At 44.1% G+C, this 17474-nt stretch overlaps 1 protein-coding gene across 3 annotated transcripts in view; it reads left to right on the forward strand.

The window, feature by feature from the left end:
- The window catches only part of BASP1 (brain abundant membrane attached signal protein 1), a 163507-nt gene that overhangs the window by 48922 nt on the left and 97111 nt on the right, over nucleotides 1–17474 (forward strand). Inside the window, exon 1 of one of the 3 annotated variants that reach the window (XM_033935256.1) lies at nucleotides 415–508. The exons of the other annotated variants lie outside the window; for them this stretch is intronic. Within the exon in view, the coding sequence (XP_033791147.1) occupies nucleotides 480–508 (29 nt within the window). The 5' untranslated portion in view covers nucleotides 415–479. Of the gene's footprint in view, nucleotides 1–414; nucleotides 509–17474 lie in introns of those variants that run through there. 3 annotated transcript variants of the gene reach the window in all.

A 17474-nucleotide genomic window follows, 5' to 3' on the forward strand; every position in this document is an offset into this window, starting at 1 on the left:
GCTAATCTGTTAGGTTTTTGCTTAGTTATGCTATATTAGTCATATGATTTTGTGCATGTCACTGTTTTTGTTTGTGTAAATTGCTGTAGGTGTTAAAGATAATGATTTGTGGATTGCTTAATTTATTTTGGCACACCTTTTCTAACATAATTAAAGGAGAGATCGGTGCGCTAGGATCACATGGCAGTAGACCAGCTCAGCAGAGCACTCTGACTAGGCTTTCTAATTTGGAAGCAGTGGCATAGTAAGGGGGGATTGGAGGGGCAGTCCACCCCCGAGCACCATCTTGCTAAGGGCGTGGCACCCTCCTCCTCTCCGCCCCCCTGCTCCTCTCCTTGCCCCTTGCCTTCCCCCGTACCTTTTTAACTTCCCAGGTGCGAGGTTGCTGCCCACGTCGGCATCGGCCCTCTCGCTGACGTCGCTTCCGGGACCCTCGCCTAGGAAGTGATGTGAAAGGGCAAGCCACCACCAATGGGGGCATGCTGCTCACGCCGGAGAAGATAAAAAGGTACGGGGAAAGGGAAGGGGTGCATGTACGGCAGGGGGAGGCAGGGAATAGGGCGGCAGGGAAGAGGGTGGGGGAGGGGCGCCACTCACCCTTACTATGTTACTGTTTAGAAGATAGAATGGGAAGAAATAGTATATCTCATTTACATGCTTGGCAGTAATTGTATTGCTCCTGGGCATACTTAGGTGAACAGACCCAAAGGGAACATATCAAAGGCTGGCTTGTGCTGTGTTGTAGAGAAATGTACAGAGGTACACAGGGCACAAGGGCAGGCCATCTGGTAGCTTCTGCCTTCCACTCCTGCTGGTTTGCAGAAAAGGAAGTGAAATTTGATGGAGCTCACCAATGTTTCAGGCTGGTAGCTTGACATGCTACACCATGCCTGATAATCGGCAAAGGGTGCATCTAAGTGAACGAGGTAAAATATGTAAGCCTAAATCTGTGAATGTGTACATGGGAGGCAAGGGCATTAGTACATTAATACAAAGTTGTTTTTAAAAAATGTAAAATATACCGTTGCAATTTAAGTAAATAGAAGTAGACCCTAAAGGTAGAAAGAGTACACTTAAACCAACAAGATTTTTCAGCTAGAGGAGATGTAGAGTACTTCAAATTTCTGAGTCTTTTGCGACTTCTGATATCAAGAGCTCAAAATAATGCAGAGTACAAATTTTTTCCCCCACAAAACACAGCATACAGCCCAGACAATTGCTAAAGTTCATCAGATACCAAGCACTCTCTGGTTATATAGGATGGGCCAAAAGTAGGTATGCAATATTTATCCATTATTTCTTTTTATTGTACATGTGTCACAAATAACATTCTTATGAAGTTATCAGTTATATCGTTTTGCTATTACTTGATTATCGTTCAGTAGAATATTATACCTATTCAATACCTGTACAATAAAAAGAAATAATAAATACTATATACCTACTTTTGGCCCAACATATAGTGTGATAAAAAATTACGGTGAATGTTTAGATAAAAATTTATTACAGTATGACACAATGCCATTAATCCCTCTCAAAATACCCCTTGCTTCGAGCACACTCATCCCATTGCTCTTGCCACTTTATGAAGCAGTTATGGAAGGCCTCTTTTGTGAGTGTCTTTAGTTGTGCTGTCATGGCTGCCTCAATGTCCTGATATATTTTTTAAAATTTATTTTAATTTTATTAGTACAGTGGTACCTCGGTTTACAAGTGTATTGGTTTGCGAGTGTTTTGCAAGACGAGCAAAACACTCAGCAAACTTTTGTCTCGTAAACCGAGCACTGCCCCGATAAACGAGCACTCAGCAATGGTGGCCCAGGGGTAAGAACTTGCCTGCGGGTGCTGCACAGCAATTCCAAAGTGTTACCTTCCTTCCTTGGGGTCCCTATGTGGCTGCCCTCCTGCTTCTGCGATGCCTCTGCCGTCCGTCAGCGCTCTCCCGGCTCCCATCTAAACTGGCCATCCTGAATGAGCATGCGCACGACTTCTCTCTCCTCTCCTAAGGCAGCCGCTCCTACGACAACACACTCACCACGTACAAGGACAAGGACGTGGACTAAGCTCTGTGGTTGTAGCCTAGCTCTCTGGGAGAAACAAGCCCTCTAAGGCTTTTAAGTCCACAGAGCACACCTTACTATACATCTTAACATAAACACTTAAACTTGTTCTTATATAGGAAACTGAGCAAATGCCCACATAAAGTGGGAGCAGAACATAAGCAGTCTTAGATTTAAAATTCTGGAAGCATTTTCTAAAGATTCCATATGTAGGTGTATCATCAAAACTGTCCTTAGCACACATGGCCAGAGCAGACTGATAATTTCCCATCTGATTTGCTAATTTTTCAATTTTATTAGACTTTGAATCTTCCCTTCCTGTTTTTCAAAATTAGCAACAGTTTGCTCAGTAAATTGGCTAAAGGCTAAAACATTGAATGTTATCACTTAAATTCTTATAGCCAAATAAATATCTTTCAACAAAATATTCTCATTGTTAGTCAGAGCTGAACCATCCAAATAATAGCTTGCAAATTAAATTGAAGTAAGTCCCTGAGTCTTGCCCAAAGTTTCACTATTTTGCAAGGAAGTCGATGTCCTGAATTGATTCAAAATGTTTATCTATCATGGTCATTTTGACTTTGAAGAAGAGCCAGAAGTCGAACAGTGCCAGATCTGGTGAATAAGGTGGATGAGTACATACCATAATGGTTTTATTTGACAGAAATTGCTGTACCAAAAGCGATGTACGAAACGGAGTGTTGTCATGATGGAGGATGAAGCCGATTGTCCATTTCTCAAGTCACACTCACTCACTAACCATAAAAGATGTTCAGATCCTCAGAAATTTCCGTAATAGTCAATCGCCTTTTGATCAAATCGTTTTGCTTACTCTTTCAACATTCTCTTGGGTTTTTGATGTTGAAGGACGTCCCGATCTCTCCTCGTCTTCAACCGATTCACAATCATTATGAAATCATTCGAACCACTTGTAAACCATCTTCAAGGTCATTACAGCATCACCATAAACTAATTTTAACATTTTGTGTGTTTCTTTAGCACTTTTTGCAGTTTGAAACAAAATTTCATGTTGTTTGTGATCCATGATATACGCCACACTTTAAAACACACCACCTCTCAATTGTAGCTCACAACCAACTGATTGCACCGAACAAGTTGAAATTTGTCACTCTCTGTTACTAAGGTTAGACACACCTCTTCCCATCTAGAAGATCCCTTCCTTTCCATTGGATGGTGCTTAGCAGGAGCATTCACCATATTTTTTGATCACACCTCATATTTATAGAAATATAATATGTGTGTGTAATTGAAGGAAAAAGCCTCCGATGTCTGTGAGCATGGCTGTATTCACTGTATTAAGTGAGCTCATTCAAAAGATTCGATCTAATAGCATATCTGTCATCGGCAGAAAAAACCTTCGCTTCAAAAATAGTCTATTAAATGATGTGACACCGGAGTCAAGATTTCATGCACCAGATGTGAAATGAACAAATGTGCATATTTTAATCAGGATAAGATCTCCTGATGGTGACCAGTGTTTTGAGGCAAAAAGACTGCTGCTTCAGGGCAAATAGAATCGAGCAAATCTTGCTTCAGTTCAATCTGATTGCATTGAGGTTGAAGCAAGATTTGTTCGATGACTCCATTTGCCAAAGTGTAGCAGTTGTCTGAGGTATATGCTGTTTGTTTTGTGGGAAAAATTTTTTATGTTCTCCAGTCCTTCAATTTTCAATAAAACAGTACAGAGAAGTTTGACCATCAAATCTTTCAGCTGTTGACTGTTGCTGAATTTGCACCTTTTAAATGATTAAATATGTAGAACATTATACATTAGACTCTGTTAATTGGCATCCATGGGGAATGGTAGATGCCAGATAAATGTAGTTTCTGGTTGCTGGAGAGTCCATAGTCTGTTATTGAGAGAGACACGTGGGAAGCCACTGCTTGCCCTGAATCAGTAGCATGGAATATTGCTACTCCTTGGATTTTGGCCAGGTACTAGTGACCTGGATTGGCCATCGTGAGAACAGGTTACTGGGCATGATGGACCATTGGTCTGACCCAGTAAAGCTATTTATATGTTCTTACTATTAAAAATAAGCTTAACTAATACTATACCATACTATAAACTGTTCCAGACAAACTACTGGACATGTAGTAGGCAATACTCGGATGTGGCATGCCAAATTTACATTTAAATTTCTGCCAGAAATGGATTATATTTTCATTTTTATTTAAAGTATTCCTTAGATTTTTTTTCTGGTTGCTTGAGAGTTCTGTTTAATTGAGTTCCAGTTAAGAGTCTACTGTATACAGTACCCCCCTGATATTCGCGGGGATTCCGTTCCAGGAACCCCTGTGAATCTTGAAAAACCACGAATACGGTTTTTAGTGCGAGAGACTGGAGAGGGCAGTTGGAGCACTGGCGAGTGAAGGAAATCACTCGTGGTATGCTCTGACCGCCTCTTCCTGCACTAAAGTCGGGCCTCACCAATCAGGAGCTGCATGTCAAAGCAGCTCCTGATTGGTGAGGCCCGACTTTAGTGAAAGAAGAGGTGGTCGGAGCATACCGCAAGTGATTCCTTCACTCACTGGCGCTCCGGCTGCTCTCTCCTGCCCCTCTGGCTGCCCTACCGGGGGAGCATTGTATATTAAATGAAATGTGATCAAGGAAAGGACATGTGTGGTATTTACTACTACTTTTGAAAATTTTGTGCAAATTTCCTGGTTTCAGAATTACTGTTTACTTGCTATAGTTCTGTAGGATTATTTTTCAGCGCTAGGTAATTACTGATAAAAAATTTCGTATGTCTAGGGGTTTATTTTATTCTCATAGGACTATCATAAAATGGTCCCAAGTAAACAAAATTTTAGCTCATTGACAATGACCACACGGTCCTGAAAGCAATTGTCTTTTTTATGGTTCTTTACTACAAACTTGCCTGAATGCAGGAAAGGCAAGGCACAGCTTAGTTACAGGCATGGATAGGTAGATATTAATAAACTAGTCTTTTAGCCCGTTACATTAACGGGTGTCTCTCTGTCTTTCTTTCTTTCTGTCTCTCTCCCTGGCCCCCTTTCTTTGTCTTTGTGTGTGTTTCCCTGCCCCCTGTGCAGCAGCAGCAGCAGCATTTCCCCCCACCCCCCTTCTCTTCCCGCAGTCTGGCCTTCGGCCCCCCCCTTCCCTTCCTGTGGTCTGGCCTTTAGCATCTTTCCAGAGAGGAGCGTTACTGTCCCTTTAAGAAAGTTTTCGCAGCTCCCGCGACCACTGCCACCGCTTCACTCCGTCTCCTTTTCCCTCAGTCCGTCGGGTCCCTCCGGGGGGGAGGGGCGGGGAAACCGAGGTCTGCATGCCGGCGAGCCGCTAGGAGAAACGGAACTGAATCCAAGGGGGGGGATGAAGTGGGAGGGGGGGTTGCATGCGAGCTTCCACCTTCTCCTCCTCCCCCATCCCTTCCCAGGTCACCGCCAGTCAATGAAGGGCTGCTGCGCCTCGGGGGCTGAGGGCGTGTGGCTGGGCCGCGGCATGAGACGTTTTAATTGTCAGTTTGCACGTGCAGCCGTCCTCGTGCTCGGTCCACCGTGCGCGCGGGCTGCCTCTGCCCTCGGGGTCGCTCGGCGGCGATGCCTTCTCCCTCGGCGCCGGTCCCTCTCCTCTGACCCTACCTCCCCCACCGCTGCCGCAGCATTCTCTGGGAGCTTTCTTGGCGATCCTCCATTAAGGGCTTGTGGAGGCGATAGGCGGCTGTCTGCGGTCCCGGCTTGTGGAGTGGATCCTGGTGACGTATTAAGTGCGCATGCGCACTCTTGCCAGCACAACGCGACAGAAAAGGGATCAGGGAACACGCAGCGCAAGTGCGCATGCGCGGCTAGCATTTTATTATTTAAGATGAACACAGTAACACAAAAATATGCACACAAATAATAATGCTTATTTAGATTATGCAAAGAGACTAAGTTACTAAGAGCAAAGAACATACATCAAGAATTTGGCACACTCCAATCTCGTAAATCTACCCCAAACACGGAGAATGGCTGTGAATCTGTCTAACCCAGCACTATAGGATATGCTGCTCACCATTTATAAGTAGAGGCTTATTCATGTAACGTTTCCTTCTACTGGTAGGGAGCCAGCCTTCTCAGTCAGGGGTTGTCAGACTGTTCACGACCTGTCTCAGGGCACTGTTCTGGGAAGGATATAAGCAGTAACCAACAGCTGTGAGTCCTTTGAAGAACAGAGGTGCAGTCACTCTGATACGGGACAATTTCAGACTTGGTTTCTCTCCAGTGCAGGGAGACACAAGGAAACTGGTCCCAGTAACTTGATTCAGGACCGCCTGCATGTACCAGAGCCATGCATAGGCACTGGACCAAGCTGTCTGAGACTCTTCACACCAACACTCCACTCCCTATTCTCCTGCACAAACTTGAAGTTACCTTCTCCACCTCTCACAAACAACTTTCCAACTTCATCTGCAATCTTCTAATCCTCTCCAATCTCCCAATATGGTCACGTCCTCTCTTTTTCTTCTCTTCTCACCACCTTAATCTAATCTAATCTAATCCTTAGGTTTGTATACCGCATCATCTCCACGTTCGTAGAGCTTGACGCGGTTTACAGTAGGAGAAATAGGAAGGAACTACAACAGAGGGTTAGAGGTAGAAGTGTGAAGAAAATTTAGAGGACTTGGGATGCCAAGATATAAGAGTTTCCTTGATTCCTAAGTTGGAGGGAGACTTACATTTTTTGAGAAAAGCCAGGTTTTTAGATGTTTGCTGAAAACTTGGAGAGAGCTCAAGTTCCGAAGAGGGGAGGTAAGGTTGTTCCAGAGCTCAGTGATTTTGAAGTGGAGGGAGGTCCCTAGCTTTCCTGTGTGGGAAATGCCTTTTAGCGAGGGGAAGGATAGTTTTAATTTGTGGGAGGATCTGGTGGTATTAGGGTTTGAGGAATTCCAAGAAAGAGGGATAAAGGGAGGGAGGATACCATATAGGATTTTGAAAGTGAAATAGGTGCATTTATAGTGGACCCTGGCGATTATCGGAAGCCAGTGGAGCTTGGCCAGGAGCGGAGAGACATGGTCAAATTTACTTTTAGCGAAGATGAGCTTGGCCGCGGCATTCTGAATCCGTTGGAGTCTGTGGAGGTTTTTCTTAAAAGGGGTAATTTCTGTCCAATAAAGTCCTAGTTGTCAGGCAGATTTCTTTCTCACATATAATGTGTCCTGCATTAACTTCCCAAGGTCCAGTGACCTCATAGATTGTCCTGGAGAAAAGATAGTCAAGCTCAGCAGACCACCAGTACATTCTGGATTCTCCTTTATCGCACATTCCTCAGGTAGTGGGCCTCTTTGGCAAACAGACAAGCAGTTTGAAATGCCAAGATGCTGGCAGAAGTGAAAATGATTTTTCCTCACTAGGCCAAAGTCTAAAAATGGTGGAATAGGCATAGGCCTGCAGTCCTGCTAAGCATGTGCAATTTTGGTAGATAGAAATGAGAGGCCTTGCGTTTGTGAATCTAATCCTATCAAAACGTAGAGACAAAACTATACTCCTTTGCTATAAATGCTTTATATGGGCTGTGATGGCTCTTTTTGTTTAAACCAGATAGGTATTCGAAAGTAAAGATATATATGGAGCTGTATGTCACCACTGCAGTTTGCAGTACACCTTAGTAAAAGGAAAGTATGCAAAGGTATGATGACTTTGGCAATGCTTTTCAACATACTTTTTTTTTTTTTTTTTTTAAGGTAAGAAGGGTGTTTTTGTATGTGGGTGTTGTAAAGAGTTATAATTGGGGTGTATTTGGGGATGTGCACAAACTGAAGTGTATGTATGTATATATGTAAGGAGGGGGAAGTGGTTTGTAAGTAGTAGTGCTGTCCGATTCAGGAAAAAATATTTAGATTCGATTCAGCCTATTAAATCGATATTTCGATTTGATTTTCCTGCCCAAATGGGTGTTTATTTTCAAACATCCTGGTAGGTTTATTTTATATCCTCTTCACCCCTTTTATAGCCTCGTCACTCCCTTTGCCCTCTCCTACCCACACTGGCACTGTGGTGTAAACAAAAAAGACTTTTCCTCTCTCTGTTAAATCCTAGCTCACGTTCGCGGTCTAACACCACCTCTGGCAGGATACACATTTCAAATCTGACATATTGTAATCACAAAACAGAAGATAAAATTATTTTTTCTACCTTTTGTTGTCTGGTCATTATTCAGATCTTGTTGGTACCAGGCTTTGGTTGTCTTCTGATAACTTACTTGCCAGGGTCTCCTTTCTTCGTGCTAACCATCCATCTTCTATCTCTGTCATCCCCTTCTGTTTCCCTTCCCTCCCCCGGAGGTCTGGCATCTTTTTTTTTTTTTTCGTCTCCATCCCCGGATCCACCTTTTCTCAACTATCCTATCATCTAGCATCTCTCCCTCCTTCCCCACCACCCCAGGTTCTACCAGCTTTCCCTTTCTCTTCCCAACTACCCTCCTATCGAGTATCTTTACCCCCCCTGCACCATCCCTTTTGTACAACTTCTCTCCCTTTCTGTTCCTTCTCTCCCTAAATCCCATTGTCCACCATCTCTCTCTCTCTCCTGTTTTTAGATCCATTATTTCTTCTATCCCCCCATTTCCTCTCTCTCTCTCCCATTTCATATCTCCCTCCCCCAAGTCCATCCCCCTTCTCCATGATTTCCCCCAAGTTCATCTCCCCCTCCACCATCCATCTTCCCCCATCTCTCCTTCTCCAGTCCACCAACTCTAAGTCCATCTCCCATCTCCCCTCTCCCCCCATCTCTGACTCACAACACAAAAGCCCAGTATTTGGCTAGCAGAGGTCAACACTGGTGCATTGTGGCACCTACCAAGAGCTCCGGGCGCTTCTCACAGTGAACAAACACTTTTCCCGTGAGCTGCAGAAGACACGGCCTTGCAAAAGCCGAGCGAGAAGCATCTTCGCACTGCAGCACTTCCAATGTGCTAGCACCGCTCCTAGGGAGCACCCGTGAGCTACCATGTCACCCGGCGCTCGCGGGTGCACAGGGCTCTGGCTGTCATGTGGCAGATGAAAGGCCAGCCGCTGGCAGGACCCAGGAGAGCAGGCATGTGCCACTGAGCAGCAGCAGCAGCAAGAATGGTGCATGCAGGTGGCGGATCGGGGGCGTTTGCCAGGCTCCGGGGGAAGCATGAGCGTGCATGCGGGAAAATGAGGTGTGGGCATCTGCTGCCAGCCAACCAATTAGTGTTAAAACATTTTTATTGAAATAAATGCCATACAAAAGATGACAAAAGAAAGGAAACAACACTAACACTCCTTCAATAGCCCCAGACCCTCCCCTAACATCATGCCCCCCACCCACCCCCCTGTCAACAAGACCCCCAGGAGGGAGTAAGGGCCCACAAAACAATCCAAACCAACCACAAAACAGTGACCCGGGAATCTGGACTCTTATAATCCCTGGGCCCCAGAAACAGCACGGGCCCTTCCCCCCATGCCCTTGCAAAACACACAATACAACCCCCCAAAAAATAAACACCCCCAAACACCCCCCCTCTCCGACATCCACGGCAAAAGAAATAGAAAAATCCCCATCCAGAGCTAAAGGCAAACTCAAAAAGCAATAGAAAATCACAACTCATTCAAGAGCAGACTGTAAAATCTGAAGATATTTATCCCAAAGCCGCAGATGTCGTTGACTCCCTTTCCTGGAACCCTTCGCATCTCGGGCTTCCCAACAGGCCAACTGATGCACATCACCCCACCAAAGCCAAAACCCTGGAGGCTCAGAAGAAGTCCAATATTTCAAAATACCCTTCCGAGCCACCAAGGCTAGCTTCCGGCATAACAGCTTACATATCCCACCCATCATCCCATAAGCCCCAGCTGGTCCGGTGTGCCTGCCAGCGCCAACACCAGCCCAGTACGCATAAAATGTAAAATCTCCTTCCAATATGGTTGCACAACAGGACACCACCAGAACATATGTCCAAAGGTCCCTTCCCCCAACCCGCATTTAGTACACAACTTAGACTCAGCACCCCCACAATAATAATATTGCTGAGGCGTAAGATAAGCTCTAAAAATTACCTTGTAATAGCATTCCTAAAAAATCACCTTGTTGCTGCTGTTCTGAACGTAGAGGTCCACTCGGCTTTCCCTTTGCCACCGAAGTCCTTGCTTCTGATGTAACTTCCGGTTTCACAGGTAGACATAGAAATAATTGTATATAAAGAGCTCAAACATTTATATAGTGGGAAGCATAAGAACAGGAGGGCATGGTGCAAGGAAGACAAATTTTAATTGTACTGTGAACCTAATCATCCAAGGTGTGAGATGTAATCTCCTTTACTGCAAAATGATATCTACATTGGTAAGTAGTGGAGGCTAAATAAGGGTTATGAACCACTTTAAGGAATGGTTAATAGAAATGGTGGGACTCGGGTTTGGTCCTCCTTTTTGGCTACTTTCTTTCTTGCTGTGTGTAAGCTAAGGGGAGGCATAGATGCTTTCCCTAGAAAGGGCAAATAAAACCAGAAACTCTTATGCAGTTGTCTTTAGTTGATGAGCCATTTGGGAGGATTATGGAGACACCAGAAGGAAACCTGCTGTGTTGGAAGTCTGATTTTTATCTTTCTGTTAGCACTAAATGAATCATCTAAGTTTTCTGATGAACTGATGTGCCAAGAAATGAATTCAGAGTGCTGAGGAGATTTATATGCTGCTGCCTGTCTAGACTTTTATTGTGGAGATGAAAATTTTTGAAGACATCCCTAAACCCGTGCTGAATAAAACTGGCAGCTTGCATTAAGGTTTGGATTGGTGCAGATTTTCATGCAATGCATAATTAAGCCTGGAATCTTTTGCAAAATGACCCATGTAGAAAGATTAAAAAATTAGTAAAGATCACTGGTGTAGAGGTTCATAGCTTCTTTTTAAATGCTATATTCTGCAGATCAATATCCCTTTCCTGTCTTCCAATAAGTCCTCTGAAAAAAAGCTTTTCAAGTCAACTTTCAAATTCCAAGCTCCATATATTTGGAAGATGTCAGACTACGAGGGAGGAGATGGGGGCACATGGATAGATGGGAAGGAAAGTAATGGAAAAGTAGATAGATTTGAGAAGAAAGAAATAAAAATGGAAGAAAGTTGAATGTTAAAGTTAATGCCAAAGATGGATGTAGGGCAGAATGTGAAGGAGAAAAAAAACAGCAAATGGATAAGAAGGCCCTGGAAACAGAGTTAAGAGCACAGACAGAAGGAAGTACTGTATAACCAGAATCTGGTAAAAGATGATTAGAAAAATAAAATCACCAGACAATAAAGGTAGGAAAAATAATTTTATTTTCAATTAAGTGACTGAAATGTGTCAGTTTTGAGGCTTTATATCGGCTGTCTGTTTTGCACTGTTCAGGAAGAAATGAATTTCTTTCTGTTTCTCTGGTGTTGTACTGCATGCAGAGTCTGGCTTCTTAGGGTTTCATTTCTGTATATTAGTACTTTTAGTAGTAGGTCCTATATTTGCATAGGGTTTATCTGTGTTTTGCATGTGTGACCGAGGCCTGATGTTCTGGTAGGAATGAAGGTTGAAAAGATATTGGTCTTCTTCAGCTCTTTTGGACCCAGGACGGCCCTTACTTAAAAATTAGCAGAGGCACCTGCCCTAGGATTACCATATGGCTCCAAAAAAAGGATGACAGATTGACATCTGGGTTTTACTTTCATTGCTTTCAATGGAAGTAAAACCTGAATCCGTCATCCTTTTTCTGAAGCATGTCCTGTTTGGTTTCTTATTGAATAACCTATAGCACATGGCTTATGTTAAGGATTGCCTGTATAGATTTCAAGACAACCTATTTTTCTTCCTGGATTTTGTAAATTCTCTTTTAGCAATACATATTATTGTAATCTGCTGGGATCATAAAACTTCAGGCAGTATATTAAATAAAAATAAACTTGAACCTTGGGTGAATTTTGTTTCTGTTTCTAGCCCAAAGTTGAATTGTCATTCAGCATTCCTTTTACCTGGTCCCTTACTGTACAGAATTCTCTGCCCCAGCTCCTGCATGAAGAACCATCCTGTAGATTGAACTCAAAACTCATCTATTGAGTGTTGCTCTTCCTACCTGAGTTAATGTTTGTATTTGTGCTGTTTTATCACCTAAATCTAACTATATTTATGTTTGTTTTCTAGTCTTATTTGGATTAAGATGTACTTTACAAAAGACAGTATAGAAAGTACTTAGACCATAAACCATGGTGCAACCTACTTTTCCACATGATCAACCTCCAGTAAGGCAGTCGGGAATTAGCTAGTCCCGAATGACTAACATGACAAGATTTATCGTGGCTCTAACTTCCACCATGTCAACTTCTCTTTTCATGACTCCATGGACATTTGTGACCATAAGCATTAGCATCCTTTGAATCTGTGCAGAGAGAGTTCTGTAACTGCTTGCTTCTTCAGCCTGCAGCAGACATCGTGCAGAGTGGCTTAAATTTTAGTCTTATTCCTTCTGCTGTTTTTTGTGCCAATACTGCGTACGATTTCAGCTTTTTACTTTGATAAAAAGTCAGTCTCCAAGGACCCCTTAAGTCAGTAGCTATATGAACAATTTATTTTTGCTTTTTATGCTTCTTTAGAATAATAATTAAGACAATTCTCCAAGGAATCATGTTGCAATCAATGATACTGAGTGTAAAAGGAATAATATTTGCTTTGGGATCAAAGTCTTGATGGGGGAGAGCACACGTGATGGTAAAATGATAGACTGGGAGAGAAAGAGAGAAGCCAGTCTTTATTTTTGGGTGCCATAACATGGTTGAGATGTTCCTCCTCTGTTATAAGGGGGAAACGGTTAAAGTGGAAAGGGGAGGGCATGGGATAGAGAAAGAGGGAATGAATAGAAAAGATTACATTGGAGGAGCTTGATAAGTTCATGGCCAGGGACCAAGGTGGCAAAGGAAGATTAGAGACAGAGTGGGAAAATAGCTGATTGGAGCAAGTGTGTGTGTTTTATAAGTTTGTAGGGAACAGGATATGATTTAAGGTTATGTGGCTTATTGATATTAACTAGTGAAGAGAATGTGTTCTTGAATGGACAATTAAAATATTATGGTTGCATGTCATGTTTCACTTGGCCATCTTCCAGCTGCTTTGTACCAGGAAGAGGGTTATTCCATAGGGGGTGTTTTTCCTGTTCCTCTCCTGGCTATGGGGCTCATAATCAAAACTTACATATGTCAGCCTAGAGGCCTATGGGAAATTATATCAATCTGATGGGATTAGCCTCTGGCTTCTTTGTCCCATTCAAGCAGGCCATTGTCCTAAGCACCCTCTTAATCAGACATTAACACCTTTTAGCTAGTCATGATTCAATCAGGGAAACTTAAAACATATCAGGGATACTTAACACAGTTTCCCTGCACTAAGGGTCTATCTGCCTTCCCATGCCAGAGTCAGATTGATATAATTTCCCATAGGCCTCTAAGCTGACAACATACATCTAAAAACCCGCCCAAGTTGGCACTTGGACAACCTAAAAGACAGGTTGTCCAAGTGCCAATAATCGAAACAGCTTTTTGGGATGTATCCAGGGACATTTTAGGCCTCTGAATTCCGCTGTGCGCCCAGGGCTGAAAGAGGTACTTTTGGAGGAGTGGTTAGGGTGGGATGTGGGCTGACATAGACTTAGTCATCCTGCAGCGATAATCGAATGTCTGATGAGACTGCCTAGACTAAACCTATACATTATGAGCTAGATGATATAAAGACAGGTATAAATGCCCACAAGGTATCCAAAGTGACCAGATAACCAATGCAGGGACAAAGTAAAGACCCCCCCACACACTCCCCCCATGTTCACTAACCCTGTCGCACCCCTTCAAAGTTCAAAATAAAAATGTACATACCTAGCCTGTGTGGCACTGATGCATCCCATGGGTATCTGGCATAGACGCACATGGACGTCGACCATCGTCAGTGTCTGCTGCTGACATGCATGTATGCCACCCAGCCTCATGATCAAGCCATGCAGTCTTATCAGTAGAGCACAGCTCATCCCGGTGACCATCATCTCACCACTCTTCCAGATCTGCTTGTCAACCCCCTCAATTTCCTGCTTCACCACAAGCTAATCTTGAGGGGGTATGATTCTGAATCTATCTGCTCTTTCAGCAACCCCTCAGTGAATGAGTATTCAACCCACCTTTGGACCGAGGGTCATCTCACAGTCTCTCCTTTACAAGGTTCATCAGGCAGATGGGGCAGGCGCTGCCAATAATCATGGAGTCAGCAGCCCAGCCTCAAACAGAACTCATGGCTGCGCTCGACTACAATGAATGGCCTAAAGATGTCATTAAGTTTCCTATCCATAACCTTCTGAAGGAGGCTCTCTTTAGAAATTAGACAGCCCCCTCTTGATGTCCCAGTTGTTCCTCAAAGTTGGATGCTTTCTTATCGTGTCCAGTCCTGCCCTTACTTCGACAAACCACAGCTGCAACACTAATCTTTGGTCATAGAATCTGCTTTAAAGAGAGTGCACAGTGCCAGAAATCACTCTACGCTCCTTCTGTGTGAGAAGGCAGGACAGGATAAATTTGGGTGAAGAGTGTTCCAAGATTCTATGCCTACCAATAGACTAGTGAATTATAGCTTCTACATGACCTATCTGAAGTCCCTCCTTCAGAAGCTGTCTTGGTATGATAGATACTTACCATCGATTCATCTTCCCTCCTATCAGTGCCTAATCACAGACTTTCTTGAGACTAGGAAGTATATGATGCGTTCCACTTTTGACTCATTTGATATCGCCTCCTGCACCTCTGTGGTTTCCTTTGTGATGCACAGGCAGGCTTGGCTCTGAATCTTGGACCTGGATCCCAGTGTCCAAGACTTCCTCATTAACATACCCCTGTACAAGGGATGACTTGTTAAGTGACTGGATTAAACGCTATACCGAGTGCATGCTGTCCCTGCCCTCCTCTAGATCTCACCTATCTCAACCACCAAGAAGGTAAACGCCTATAGGCACTCCTCGTACTATTGGAGGCACAGATATTGCCAACCTGCTGCATCCTCTCGTCTACCAACTCAGCAATGACCTAGGCAACAGAAGCAGCAAAATCCCACTCAGCCTCCCCCACCTAAATAGCCGCAGTCCTTTTGACAATGTGTTGGAGAGCATAGCCCACAACTCACTCCCCGCTTCAGACTCTACCTATAGGGGGGTTGCCTCACCCACTTCCATTAATACCGTTAGCTCCTTCTCACTCCCAATACCACTTCCCAATACCTTCCCAATTCCCCAAAGCAACCTCATCCACTCTTTATCTCCTCTAGAAATTACCAGATATCTTCTTCTTGTAATACGTTTTTGTAATTCTTTTGTAATCCGCCTTGAACCGCAAGTCAATGGCGGAATAGAAATCTCTAATATAATTTAATGTAATGTTGGGCCTTAATCACTTCAGATTTATGGGTCCTTCAAGTGGTGATACAGGGCTTATTCCATTGGTCCTTGGTGATCACACCATTCTCTCAGTGTCTGAAGGTCACCCCAGCTTTTCAACAGACTCTTCAATGGTGATTGTGGCCCACCAACCTTTCCAGGGACCTTCTATTCCAAGTGCCACCACATCGGAAAGTGTTGACAAAAGACACCTCCCCACTCAGATGGGGAGCCTATCTTGATGGCCTCCACACCCAGGGCTCATGGAGCCTTTTTGAGAGGACTCTTCACATCAACTTCTTAGAGCTCCATGCAGTTTGCAGTGCTCTCTGCGCATTTCAGGAGTATTTGCTCAACCAAGTAGTTCTCATCCCTGCAGACAATCATGTAGTTGTCTATTATATGAACAAGTAGGGAGGTACTGGATCCTGCCTACTCTCTCTGATCCTGGCCAATCCCTCGCAACATTTTCCTGAAAGCAGTATACCTACTGGGAGAACACAATATCCTCGCTGACAAGCTGAGCAGACTGATGCACTGGCACGAGTGGTCACATAGTCCCACTGTAGTACATGCCATCTTTGCACTTTGGAGAACTGTAGCAGTGGATCTCTTTGCCTTCCCCTATAACCACAAGCTGTTCCTGGCTGTATACACTCAGTTGTCTGGGATCCAATGCCTTTCTCTTCAGTTGGCGAGACGGTATGCCATCCCTCCGAGGGAAGACATACAGACTCTACTCAAACTCCATCAGAAACATACTACCATGATCTTCATAGCACCTTGGTGGCTGCATCAACTGTGGTTCCTTCTCCTCCTGCAGCTGAGTGGTCAAGAATTCATCCCCCTTCCACTCTCCAATGTTGCTGACTCAGGATGAGAGCTTCCTCCTCCATCCCAATCTTCGTTCACTGGCTCTCGCAGCATGTTACCTCTCACCAGTCATTGAGTGCAGCTGCACTCTTGGCCTTCATGTCAGCCATCCTGGAAGCCTCTAGGAAGCTCTCCATGCAATGCTCCTACCACTTCAAATGGACTTGTTTTACAGCATGGTGTCTTTCCTGCCAACTAGACCCTAACACCTGCCCACTATCGTCAGTACTGGACTAACTTCTCCACCTGATCAACTCTGGCCTGCAAATCACATCAATCTGAGTGCTGTCAGTGCTTTCCTTGTTCCACTGGCTGGAAAGCTGTTATCCAGGCATTCTTCAGTTTTCAGATTCATGAAAGGATTGCTACATACCAAACTGCCAGTCAAGCTTCCCATAGTCCCATGGGACCTTAATGTAATTCTCTCTGCCCTGATGAAGCCCCCGTTTGAGCCGCTTTTGACTTCTACTCTCAATTACCTTACCTGGAATGCATGATGGGTTAGTGAACTGCAAGCCCTTGTGTTAGATCCTCCTTATACAATCTTATACCATGATAGTCATCTTCTGGATTCATCCAAAATTCCTCCCAAAGATTGTCTTGGTCTTCATCTCAACCAGGCTATTGTGCTCCCAGTCTTTTTTTCCCAAGCCGCACTCTCACACAGGGTATGCAGCACTTCATACCTTGGACTGCAAATGGACTCTTGCCTACTATCTAGTTCACACCAAACCTCACAGAACCTCCACTCAGCTGTTCTCTCATTTGACCCAAAAAGACTGGGAGCCCTGGTCAACAAAATGACTATCTTTGCATGGCTAGCGAACTGTATATCTTTTGCCTATACCTAGTCTGGCCTGTCCCTGGAAGTCCATGTCACAGTATATAAAATCCGGGCCATTGTGGCTCATCTAGGTTCCACCCCCATCGAGGACATTTGCAAGGCATCCCCCTGGTCCTCGGTCCATACATTCACATCACACTATTGTCTTGGAGAGTCATTCCAGTCAAGACAGTAGATTCAGTCAGGCTGTCCTACAGAACTTATTCTCTACTTAGAAACCACTCTCCCTCCAGCCCTCTGTGTTTCATTAGGCTCATGGTACTTCCCCATCACCCTCTTCTCATAGGCATGA

Source organism: Geotrypetes seraphini, chromosome 2 (genome assembly GCF_902459505.1).
Source record: "Geotrypetes seraphini chromosome 2, aGeoSer1.1, whole genome shotgun sequence".
NCBI lineage: Eukaryota > Metazoa > Chordata > Amphibia > Gymnophiona > Dermophiidae > Geotrypetes > Geotrypetes seraphini.